General features: G+C 32.9%; 1 protein-coding gene across 1 annotated transcript in view; it reads left to right on the top strand.

Annotated features, from left to right (window-relative positions):
- Positions 1-12,854, top strand: part of ARID4A (AT-rich interaction domain 4A) — a 56,996-nt gene that overhangs the window by 4,941 nt on the left and 39,201 nt on the right. The window contains exons 4-8 of the mRNA XM_082450335.1: positions 329-394; positions 1,415-1,505; positions 8,830-8,909; positions 8,999-9,093; positions 10,338-10,470. Of these exons, the coding sequence (XP_082306461.1) occupies positions 329-394; positions 1,415-1,505; positions 8,830-8,909; positions 8,999-9,093; positions 10,338-10,470 (465 nt within the window). The remainder of the gene's footprint in view (positions 1-328; positions 395-1,414; positions 1,506-8,829; positions 8,910-8,998; positions 9,094-10,337; positions 10,471-12,854) is intronic.

Genomic DNA, 12,854 nt, shown 5'->3' with positions numbered 1-12,854 from the left:
AAAAAAAGCAATGAAGGCAATTTTAAGGTTTTACAATAATCACTACAGATTATAAACCTTCTATAGTTAATTCAGCAAACATTTATTAAGTGCCTGTAATATGTATTGACACTTGCTGACTGCTGGGGATATAGTGAGAAGGACTCTAGCACTCAGGGAGCTCACAGTTAATGAGAGAGACAAGAAACATAAATACCATGGAATAAGTATTATACCAGAGGTAACCACAGGATGCTAAGAAAGTATAAAGACATTTTTGTTACAGTGTTACCATAAATGTACTGTTTTAAAAGTAACATGCAAACTATTGTGCAAAAATGTTTTTTAGGTACTCCTGAAACAGGATAATACTACACAGTTGGTGCAAGATGACCAAGTAAAGGGTCCTTTAAGAGTACGTATTTTGTACAGTTTACAATCTGACATGATGAATCGTAAATTCATACAGTGATTTATTGGATTTTATATTTGTAGATACACTTTTAAAATGTTAAAAAATGTTAATCAAAACAAAAATACAAATAAGGTGTTGTAGAGTTAGGATAAATTACAATATTACAATGGCTGTATCCTTAGTTTAAGAATGTTAAACATCTTACAGAAGGGTAATTTAATATATGTGAACATGAGTTTCAGCTACCTTTTGTTTTGAATTCTTGGACTGAATACTACATTTTGTTTTTCATATTGTTGCCACAGATGTTTAGCTTGATAAGTGTAATATACCAGTATCATAAGTCTGAATCTTCTGTTTTTCTAACTTACCAAGTAAACTATGTTGACTTAATAGTTCAATTTAATGAATACCTACATTATGTTTTCCATCCATTTCTGGCCATTTGTTTATGTTATAAATCTTTGTTATGTCAGAGTACCACTTCGGTTAATATCTGATATACAAAGGTCTGGAAGCTGAAAGAAGGTCACCTGGTCCATCCCTCTCTCTTCAGGTGAACCTTTATCTAAAAGGTCCCTTAAATACAAATGCTGAATCCAATATTCAATATTTACATGAAAGAAAATTGAAGCTGTTTTTGCTGTCCTATGGTTTTTTGGTTCTTACATTCCACAATTTTCTTGAAGGCAGTATCATGTAGTAAAAAAAGCTCTGAAATGAGACTTAAAAGACTGGGTTCTCATCCTAGACTCTTTGCAAATTATTCTCTCTTCCTGAACCACAATTTTCAACATGTAAAATAGGGGTAATAATAGCTATCTTACTTAAGCCTAAGCATTTTGAGACTTGAATTGCATGGTAAATGTATGAACACTATAAATGATAAAGATCTAAGCCAATGTAAGGTAGAATTACCATAAATAGATATATTTTTTTTAACCCAGGTCATATAGTTGGTACGAGTGATTTGGTTTGTTTGTTTACATTTGGTGATGAAATTTCGATTTTTTGTTTTAGGTTGGAGCCATTGTAGAAACAAGGACATCTGATGGATCCTTTCAGGAAGCTGTTATCAGCAAGTTGACAGATGCTAGTTGGTATACTGTGGGTAGGTAGTTAGGTAATTTAATATAGAGGATTTAATTTGTGGGTTTCATATCTATCTCTCTGTTTTGTAAATACATTGAATCATTACCTTGGCAGAGAAATATGTATTCTTTCCTGTCAATTTACTTGATATAGACAGCTAAAATTTTAATGACACCCTGATGGTAAAAAAAAAAAAAACCAATTATCTCCTTATAGTAACTTGGCCACTTATGGCTATTTCATCCAAGAATGTACTTCTTTTTTAGGTTATCTTGCTATTTCCCTTCAAGAAAGTTAAATCATATGGTTATTTTTCTTCCGTTAGAAAAGTCAATACAACTTAGTATTGTAAGTCATCAGACTTTTAAACTTTTTCTGGAATTACAATTAAAATTGCATAGTTGCAGTCTTTTATTGTATTGCTGCCTATTTTATATAAGGGCACTATAGATGTTACCACAGAATTTTCAGACTAAAAAAATTCGGGCCAGAGTAGATTCAAGCCTAGGTGATCATAGCTTAATTTTTGATTTTCAATGCAGTCAGGACTCTCTTAGTAACACCTTTCACGAAAGATATATATGCTGCTAATGTGAATTCATTCTTAACATTTCATGCATAAGCTTATACTGGCTTTAAAAAACTTTACTGTAGTGAGTAGCAACAAGTGTCACAGTGCATGTAAATGAAAACCTAAATGTAGTACCTATATAGTTGCTGTCATTATGTTGATGAGAATAGCAATAATTAAGATCTCCAAGTCTCCTCTCATTACTTTCAGACTACACAGTCTTGTGGATAACATCCTCGTTGGCTTTACACTGAACATCTATAGCATTATTTGGTTTTTACATTTATGTCTTGGTATAAAAGATGTAATTATAGTGTTGTGGTTTCCTTGCAGAAGGTAAAGAAATGACCCTTTAGGTTTATTTTTAGTTTACTTGATTTGTTGCTTTGGGTAAACATCATTCATCTGTAGTTGATGCTCAAAGCTGTGAAGAACACGCTTTGGTTGAAAATTGTGCTTCCTGTGTCTTACTCTGTGGCTTCTATTAGTAGTAGCAATGTGCTGTATGTACCTAATATTTTCTAACCATTTTTATTCTTAGACCTCCTACAAGTTGGTGTTGGTTCACAATGGTGCTATTATTCTGAACTATATATTTTTAGGGGGCTTAATTGTGACTGTTGATAGTTGTTAGAGATTTAAAAACTGAGCTTAAAATTAACTCTTAGATTTTAAGTGGATACAATTTTGCTATATTAAACAAAGCAGTGGTAAAAATTACAGGAGTTGATGTGTGCAGAATCATGGGAAATAATATGATGCATGTTTGAATACTAATATGCATCCTATTTGGTGCCCAATATCAAGGTTACATTCACAATACTTGTGAAGTTTTACTGATGTAATGCTTATACTTCTGCAGCAGCAATACTTTTCAGGTTTTCACATTTTGGATTTTCTGCACTCCAGAATAATCCTTCAATTATTAATAGCAATCTCTGTCCTTTACATGAATGGCACTTCAGTATTGATGAAAACTAGTTGCTACTGAGCATTCTCTGTGGTGATTTTCTTTGATAGATAATAACAGAAAAAATCGTATAATTCTTGTTCTCAAAGAGCTTAGAATCTTAATTGCATATGGTTCATATATTAAGCATTAGTGTACATAAGAATCACTTGGTGCTCATTTGAAAAAACAAAGATTTGAGGACCCCAAATCTCTCTGATTTAGTAGGTCTGGGATGGCAACCCAAGAATCTTTCTTTTTTATAAGCACATTGGCTGAATCTAATGCAGTTAGTACACACTTAGAAAACAGACCACATTTGTAGAAACAGAGAATAATTCGGGGAGAAGAATCCAAAATATTTAAGATTTTTGCATCTGTGTAATGAGAGACAGTGACCAAAAAATTTTAAGATGTTAAGAGGCAGTATTCTCTTAAGTATCCTCAGTATAGCACTCTGCGATAAAGAATGTTTAGGTATTGAAGGATGTAGGCCACATAAAGAATGATCCTTATTGAAAGATGGCAAAATAAAATGTGTGATCTCTCACAGGTCACGAACTTTCTATAATTTTCTTTAATTGAGTGACTACTTAATTGCTCTTTTCTGGAATTTTTCTTGATTTCTAATTCCTAGCAAAGTGTTATATAGGTAGAATCAGAAAGTATTCAAAGTATTGTTAATGGTCTCAATGATGTTTTTTGATTTTAAAAGAACTTGAAATTATGTCAGGCTATTAAAAATGAAACAAAAGGGGATACCACACTGCTGATTTGGATTAAATAGGAGTTATAATTATCAGTGATCAAAAGTTATCTGAGAAACTGTTATTAACTCTTTATATAATATAGGTATTAATTTTTCATATTATAGCTGAATGACCAATTTTGAAAAAGATTATGGATCTAACATAACTCAATTAAAAAAAATCTAATAATACCTTGACCTCCAGTGTTGAACAATAAATAGCACCAGTTCATGGATTTTTATGTTTTTTGAGACTTCGAAATATTTCCCCTTCCTATCATAAAACATTGCTTCCTAGCAGTTTATGCATTTGGCAGTTCTTTTCCTTGCATTAAAGATAAGGAATCTGTAATGTATGGAAGTGTATTGTTATCTGTCCAGCCATTCAGAAGATACCAAAATTGGGATTAGAATTCATATCTCCACTTGAATGTTGCCTTTAATTCCTGACAGATATAACTGTCAGTAAGACATTCTAAAACTGTTCTTCTTTTGCTTTGTTAGAATATAAAAATAACACATTGTATTTGAAAAATAAGAAAAATGTAAAGGAGAAAGTTGCTTTTAATTTAAATAATTTATATATAAATGTACGTAAACACATACATCATATATCAAGTTTAACACTAAAATCTTTTCGATCATTGATATATTTTTGTGACAAATGCTTTTTAAGTTTCTGGATTTTTTCATGCCTTCTTATTATTTTGCACATCAGTTATATCAGATCTCATGGAAATTCTAAGTTAAAGGAGTAGAGGAGGGTTACATTAACCTGGTGAATGGACTGACTTTTGTAGAATGTGCTGTAGGCTTATAAGGCTTTTAATTTGATTAGAACAGCTTATGACGAATGTTGTTGTAACCAGAATCAACCACAAAATGTTTTCAAAGCCAAGTGGTTATTCCCCTGACTAGAAAATCATTCAGTAAGAAAAAAAATACTAAGAGAAAAAGTACTAAGTAACAAATCTATTTAGTCCTGTGATAGGCTTTAACCCATTGTTTAAATAGCGTTCTGTAAGACTTAACATTCTCATGATATTTTGTTAACATAATTATACATTTGAATGTTAATTTCTTAAATTTCCAGATTCCTGAAGTTTTTGATCTTAGCTGCTGAGGGGCTTCTATAGTTATCACAGATGATTTTATGAGCAACAGAACTATTGGTTTTACCTAGGGTATGCATATATTTTTAATTTTAAAGTTTTTACTGTATCACGTGAAATGTTTTGTTGTTACTGGTATAAACAGATATAACAATAATACTTATTTTCACTACGTCAGAATTCTTTTTTTTGTTTATTTTTTGTTTATTAACAAGATAAAGTTTGAGGGTTTTAAAAAATTAATTTTTATTATTGAAATATAGTTGCTTTACAGTGTTGTGTTAATTTCTGCTGTATAGCAAAGTGATTCAGTTATACATATGTATATATTCTTTTTCATATTCTTTTCTATTATGGTTTATCACAGGATATTGAATATAGTTCCCTGTTCTATACAGTAGGACCTTGTTATTTATCAAGTCAGAATTCTTAACTCTCTTCCCAGTGTTCATTTTATGCCTCTGTTTCTTACCTGTTTCTTAATTCATTTTGATCCCCCCTTGACTAAATTGTAGCTCATAGATGAACCTTCTAATTCTCAATTTCTTTATCTATAAAAGGAATATAGTGATTCCGACCCTGTAGAGGCTGCTGTGAGGATTAGGGCATAGTAGAAGCTTAATAAGTAATAGCCAATTGTATCTTTGGACAGATAAAGTTAGTTTACTGTTGTTATTATCTTACTATTCTCCAGCATCTAACAGTGCTATGATAACAGGTAAATCTTTTGTATTTAGTAGTTAGATTAGATCCCTGTTACTTTTGTTTCTTTGAATTCTAACAGTTCAGGGTCAGGCTTTGTGTATTTGTTTCCATTAGCATTATTTTGTCTCGTGTGATTAATGTTATAGAGAGAGTCTTAGCTTCATCATTGTCCTCAAATTAGGTTTTAGAATTTATGTGTAATACACTAACAGGGATACAATTTTAGTAGTATCTGTTCTCTTGCACTCAGTGAATGATCTATTCAAATGCCATTTTTGGCAAGTATAAGACATTTCATATCTTATAATTACTAGATCCTTATACTCTGACTTTTTTTCTCTTGGCGTGCTGTAGTATACACCTTGAACCAAAAATAAGCTTAATATACTATACACACACCAGTTAATTATTTCACTCTTATCAAAATGCCAGAGTCAGTGTTCAATGCCTTCAAATTATGTGTTCTTTAATATGATATTTCTAACGTGGAAGTTATAGAGGAAACTTTTTTTTTTGGCCGCACCGCGTGGCTTGTGGGATAGTTCCCCAACCTGGGATTGAACCTGGGCCCTTGGCAGTGAGAGTGCAGAGTCCTAACCACTGGACTGCCAGGGAATTCCCTAAAGGAAACTTTTTTAAAATAAATTTTATTTATTTATTTTTGGCTGCGTTGGGTCTTCCTTGCTGTGCGCGGGCTTTCTCTAGTTGCGGCGAGCGGGGGCTACTCTCTGTTGCGGTGCGCGGGTTTCTCATTGCAGTGGCTTCTCTTGTTGCGAAGCACGGGCTCTAGGCGCACGGGTTTCAGTAGTTGTGGCTCGTGGGCTCTAGAGCACAGGCTCAGTAGTTGTGGCGCACGGGCTTAGTCGCTATGCGGCATGTGGGATCTTCCTGGACCAGGGCTCGATTCAGTGTCCCCTGCATTGGCAGGCGGATTCTTAACCACTGCGCCACCAGGGAAGCCCTAGATGGAACTTCTTAATGATTTTGATAATCAGGGATGTCATGATTAAATAGGTCCACTATGTTGTTAAGTTTTCTGTTTGTCTTTCAGAAAGTCTTGAGAAGTTATATGGCTCAACAAACTTGTATAAAGTACTCAAATACATACCTTTGTATAGCTTTATGAATTAAAAAAAAATTCTTAAAAGTATTTTTTAAGAGAAATGGAGAAAATTCTGTTTCTCTTTGTTCACTTGAAGTTGGAAGGGGTTCGGTTCCTGTAAAAAATGTTAAAGGGTTATTTGTACCACAATTGACTTTGGTCCTTACCTTATTTCTAACCATGGTAAAATTGTGTTGAAGTGAGATTAATTTTTTCCTTCAAAAATCTGATATATTTCAAGGTGAATATTTTAAAAAAACAAGAACTCAGAATGTTAAATTGTTGAAATTTCTCATCAGAGCATTTTGATTTGGGGCTGCCATTGATTAATAATAAAACATTGTGGAAAAGATTTTGTTTCATAAATTTGATATTAGTGATTTGTCTTATATTCTCATTTTCCTTCCTCACATCTCCACCACTTAAATGTGGTGTATATAGTGTATATGTGTGTGTCCAGTGTCACCATCTTTGGTATTGTAGGCATTAAGGAAAATTGGAACTTTTAAGTTTTATTCTTTAGCATACTTATGGACATTAATAATAACATGAAAATTATTTTAAGTTTGGTATGATAATTTCATGATTTTGAATTTTTCAAAGAGCAGTGGTTTATTTATCAGACTCGATGACACCATATAAATCATAATTGTGATACAAATATTTAAACTAGTGTTAATCAAGTGTAGATTAGTGATATAATTGTTGGAGGATATTGTGTTTTATCCTGTCATTGTGTCTGCAGGTGGTCATTAATTTCTGCATCATTGACAGTGTATAACAGATGATTTTGCAGAATTATTATGGTTCTTTAAATATGTGCATCAGGAGCTTTTAATATTCTCTGCATTGTCTCCTGCATGTAAGAGAATCTAAACTAGGTGTCTTTAGTCTAAGAGAAGGAACTGACTGAGGTGGATAAATATTGAAGAAGTTGAGTACTCTTACATAGTTAAGTTTCTACCATGAAAAATGTTTATGATTCAAAGGCAAAGTTTTTGCTAATAAAGCAGCCCTTTAAAAAAAATTCATGATTGTAATTATATAGATAACAAGGTAAAGATTTTAAGATACTAAATCAAGATAATGTAGAATTTTCCTTTCTTAACATTAATCTATCCTGTTAAATTGAAAAAACATTAAAAAATTGAAAAACATGTAGAATTATAAAAATTAGGATTAAATCTTAAAATAATAATCACTTTTGTTTATGTATGCTTTCCTGTGTATGTGCTTTTTCCATAATATATATAAACATTTGTTGATGTGTATACACGTTTTAAGTATCAGAAGTAAGGATTCTATCTTCTTGTATTTTATTTTTTCATAATGCTGGGCATCAGGTATCTTCTGAGAACATTTTCTTTGTGAATATTAGGTGGTAAAATCAGAGTACCTTTCTAGAAAATTAAACCTATAAAATTATCAAAATAATATATATAGCTAGATATATGAAGAGCATTGGTGGTAAATTGTTAAATTCCTTGCCCCCATTTTCTTGAAATATTTTACACATAGTTTCCAAGTAGTATGATTTCTTTTAAATGTAGTAGAAATAAAAACTTGAGAAAGCTTCTGTGCAATTACGACTTATTTTTTAGAATTAAAAAAATTTTCTTCTTTCTGGTGTTTCAACTTTTATTTCTAAACTTCTTGCATCCTCCTCTAGCAAAAGAAACAAGTTGAATCTTATGACTTTAGAATTTGGCAGCCAGTACTTCTGTTGTATTAGGTTATCATGCAAATAAGTAGAAGCAGTAGAGTGAACCAACAGCATTACGAGCAGTCAGACAGTTTCTGGACATTAGAGATACTCCATTGATAACTGTTGTGAAAAAACCCATAATACTTCTTTTTTTTAAACCAGGTTTTTGCTCGTTCTTCTAAGATGAAAGGTAATTTAATATCTGTGCTTTGACTAGGTTGCTAATGGTTTAAGAAGGTCGTTCTGTAGTGATAGAGATTGAAAAAGTGAATGGAGACACTTAAGCAGTTTGGGGCAGCCATTAACCTGTGTTTGTTTGGTATCTATAGAATGAAAAATGTGTGTATATTTTAAAAGGTTTTGAAGCGTAACTAACAAATAATGGTTCTTAAGCCCCAGGTAAATAGCAATAAGTGTGCATAAATTCTCTGATATCTTTTGCCTATTGCAGTGTTCGATGATGGTGACGAGAGAACATTGAGACGTACCTCACTATGCCTGAAAGGAGAGAGACATTTTGCTGAGAGTGAGGTAGGGTAACATGGATGGACTTTTTAAATTGAACAACAGCTACTAATGTAGAGGCAAAAAGTGATTTAATTTGTCTGTTTCTTATCCAGACTCTTGACCAGCTTCCATTAACAAATCCAGAGCATTTTGGAACTCCAGTAATTGCAAAGAAGACGAACAGAGGAAGGAGGTCCTCTCTGCCTGTGTGAGTGTTTTCATGTACAGTAACATTACAGTTGTCACAACATTAAATAAGTGGTTTTTCTACGGTGGCGAAATTTGTTTGGGTGGCCTTTCCACAGCATCTTGTATCCTTGTTTTAGACATTTTACCCTGAGTAGACTTTGTTCTTAATTCTTGGACAAAGTAATAGGAATAATGATCTCAACCCCTTTTTAAAAAAGGCTATTTTTTTTTTTTGAGTTACTTTGCCAAATTCCTTAATTGACAGGATTATTTTGCTATGTTATGGGCGTATATGTGTTTTTTTAGCCTTTTTATTTCAAAAACATTTCAAGTTTAAAAATTGTAAGAAGAATATAATAAACTTTCATATGCTCATCCAGATTCACTAAATTATTAAAACTTTTGAACACATTTGCTTTATCATTTCCTGTCTTTATATACATATATTATAATTATTTTTTATTTAATAATAATTTTAATTGGCTGAACCATTTAAGAGGAAGTTGCAAGCATCATGACTTCTTATCCCTAAATAGTTTATGTAAGAACAAGGACATTCTCTTATATAATCAAAGTATGGTTATCAAATTCAGAACACATAACATTGATAGAATGCTATTATCTGATAATATATAATACATATTTCAGATTTTGCCAATTGTCCCAATAATAGCCTTTATACCATCGCCTGATTCCAGTATTCAATCCAAGATCATGCATTGCATTTAGTTTATGTGGTTCTTAAGTCTCCTTTAATCTAGAAAAGTTCCTCAGCCTTGTTTTGTCTTCATGACAGTGACATTTTTGAAGAGTACAGGCCAATTGTTTTGTAGATTTTTCCTCATTGTGGCCTTGTCTGATTGTTTAGTTATCCAGATAGGTTATCTAAATAAACCTCCTGATGTGTTTGGTGAGATCTTTTCCTAACCTGTTGGAGAATTAGAGTTACATTATCTGGAACCTGGCCTTCATAAAAAGTGGAAGGACAGTCTCTTAAACTGTATTTGGCACAGTGAGTACTTCCTGGTGATATAGCTTTTCTGTCCCAGCCAGTGATTGGCATGAGAGTCTAAGTCCACGTCCTCACTGTTCTAGTGAAGTGGACTCAGGGTTACCATGGACAGCGCAGGACTACTTCTTTGGGGCTAGGGAAGTATCTGTTTCTTCAATTCCAACTTGAATGAAGAGGCTACTATCCTGGGGTAATGACTGTATCAAAAATGGTTGATGTTAAGATCATGATAAAGTTATTCTAACTTTTAGTAACGAAGATGAAAAAGAAGAAGAAAGTAGTGAAGAGGAAGATGAAGATAAGCGACGTCTCAATGATGAATTATTAGGAAAAGTTGTAAGTGTGGTATCTACATCTGAGAAGAGTGAATGGTATCCTGCTTTGGTAAGTATGGTTTCTTTGCAGAGTTAATTAACCATTTAAAGTATTTGTTTAACATGGATTTTAAGAAGGCATTTAAAATATTTTGAGAGTGTTACACAAATTTAGTTTGGACTTTATTGCAAAATTGAGCAATCCTACTCAGGTCCCGCATACTTCACTGTCTTCTTTTGTTATTTCCTTTCTTTACTTCTCTATAACCAAGTATTTATTGAGATCTTTCAGTTTTTCCTTCAAAATGTGTCCAGTGGTCTGTTTTTACTCTGTTCCCATCACCTTTTTTCACCTGATAATATAGCACCTACCACCAACTTCTCTTAACTTGATGCCTGAATGCTTTCTTTACTAAATTCAGACTTATTTTCTGGAAGTAACTTTTATAGAGAAATTTTAAAACATTGATTTAATCATGATAGTCCCATTCTCAAAAAAAAAAAAACCTGCACTGACTCTGCCTAATGAGTCAATTCTGCATTTTTAGCTGATATCTGTGGTCATCCCTAGCTCTTAGTTTGTTTCTCATTTTCAGTGTAAGCTGTCTACTTAGGCTCTTTCTTAACTGCTCCCTGTGTAAGACACTTCACTCCTCCAGTCCTTTACCCCTTAAATCAATTAGTATTTACTAAGGATTTGCAGTGACTTCAGCTTTGCTCTAAGCTCCTTAAGAAAAGAAAGAGGTATGAGACATAACACATTGCCCTCAAGGAGTTTACTATACACATCTCAAAGACTGTGTAGTAGTTAAATATTATATAGTAATTTTAAAAACTTTTGGTGCAGACACTGGAATAGGACAAAGAGTTTTAGGGAAAGGAAGGGTATACCTAGGCTTTAGAAATGGCAAATCTTGGGTAGGTTGGTAGAGAAAACTAACCTTTGCTTACTTGGGAAAGGAATGAGAAGGTATGGGCAAGAGAATTACTTCACAAGAGGAATCAATAGTACTTGGTAATACCTATCTCCCCTTTCTCTTCTTCCTACTCCTCTCCTCTTAAATATGTCTTAAGGCTCAGCTCAGGTCCTACCTTTCCTGCAGATTCTCCCCTAACCACTTTAACATAAGTATGCCCCTTCTTCTCTGAGTTTTGATATCACTTATATCTCTAATAATAATTTTGGCACAAAATACCTCCCAAATTAGGTTAGACTCCTTTAAAGAACTGAGGCTTTTTTTTTTTTTTTTAGGTTTCTATGTGCATATAAATACATTACTCAATTCCTATGTAGTAGATTTACTTTACATAGGAAAAGTCTGAAAATCCTTTGAACCTTTCAGCTGTATAGGCCAACAAGTAAATGGGTTTGGATTCAGAATACTCAGGTCATAATTTGTCAAGAGATTAAAAAAAAAAAATGCCTTTATTTACTCAACAGGTTTATCATTTCCCAGGTGATAAAAGATGAGTAAGAGTCAATGTAAGAATCAATCTTACATTTGATGATTTTAGTGTACTGCAGAGAATAATCCAAGTAACTGTAATATAAAATAGTATACATTCAATATTAGGACTTCTTGTCCTGAGACCTTGCATTTATTTGAAGGAAATCCAAAAAGAAAAATAAAGAAAAAGCCTTCATGAAGCTTTTGAGCTGAGCCTTGAAGGATTTAAAGTTAGTTAGCAGAGCTTCACTAGAGAACTTTCTTAGAAGAAACAGAATAAGTAATAGGAAAGAAGGGGGTTTGTTCATGAAACTGTGTGCTGTGGGAATCCATTTTGGCTAAATATTAGATGTGAATAGGGGCATAATAGGAAAGAAGACTGGGAAGATAATTTGGATCAAGGGCAGAAGGGTCTTTAAAATTTCATCTAAAGAATCTGGACATAATTCTGCATAGAATTTTGCAGAAGAGTGATATTATTTGAGCTGCATATTTAGGAATGTTAATAACACAGTGGTATGGTGGATGGATTATTGTTGAAAGCAGTGGAGGTGATAGGAATCAATTTGGAGGCCATTAGAGTGGTTCACAGGTGAGGTAATTAAGCCTTGGGTTCTGTCTACTCATCCTTTAAGACTTACCTTAAGCCTTAGCTGCCACACATTTTCCCTTCCCAGGTCTGGTTAAATCTTCTTCCTAGGTGTTTTTATTGATACTTTATCTTATGCCTAGTTGGTATCACTGTACTTATCCTTCGTTATGTTCTTTTTGTATATCTTTTTGTATTTACCTTTCCATTTCAGTGTTAGCTCCTTGAGGGCAGACACAACTATATTATTAGTCTAGTAATTACCAGCACCTAACAAACAAACAAACAAAAAAACATTTAATACCATCTGATGTTAAGACAGCTGATACAACTGCCAAGAATTTTTGATTGTCTGGACATAACGCTGTTTAATATGATAGTCATGAGCCATGTGTGGCTATTTAAGTTTAAATTGTA

Source organism: Balaenoptera physalus (assembly GCF_965194825.1).
Source record: "Balaenoptera physalus genome assembly, chromosome: 2".
NCBI classification, from domain to species: domain Eukaryota; kingdom Metazoa; phylum Chordata; class Mammalia; order Artiodactyla; family Balaenopteridae; genus Balaenoptera; species Balaenoptera physalus.
This window is presented reverse-complemented; position numbering and strand designations above follow the sequence as displayed.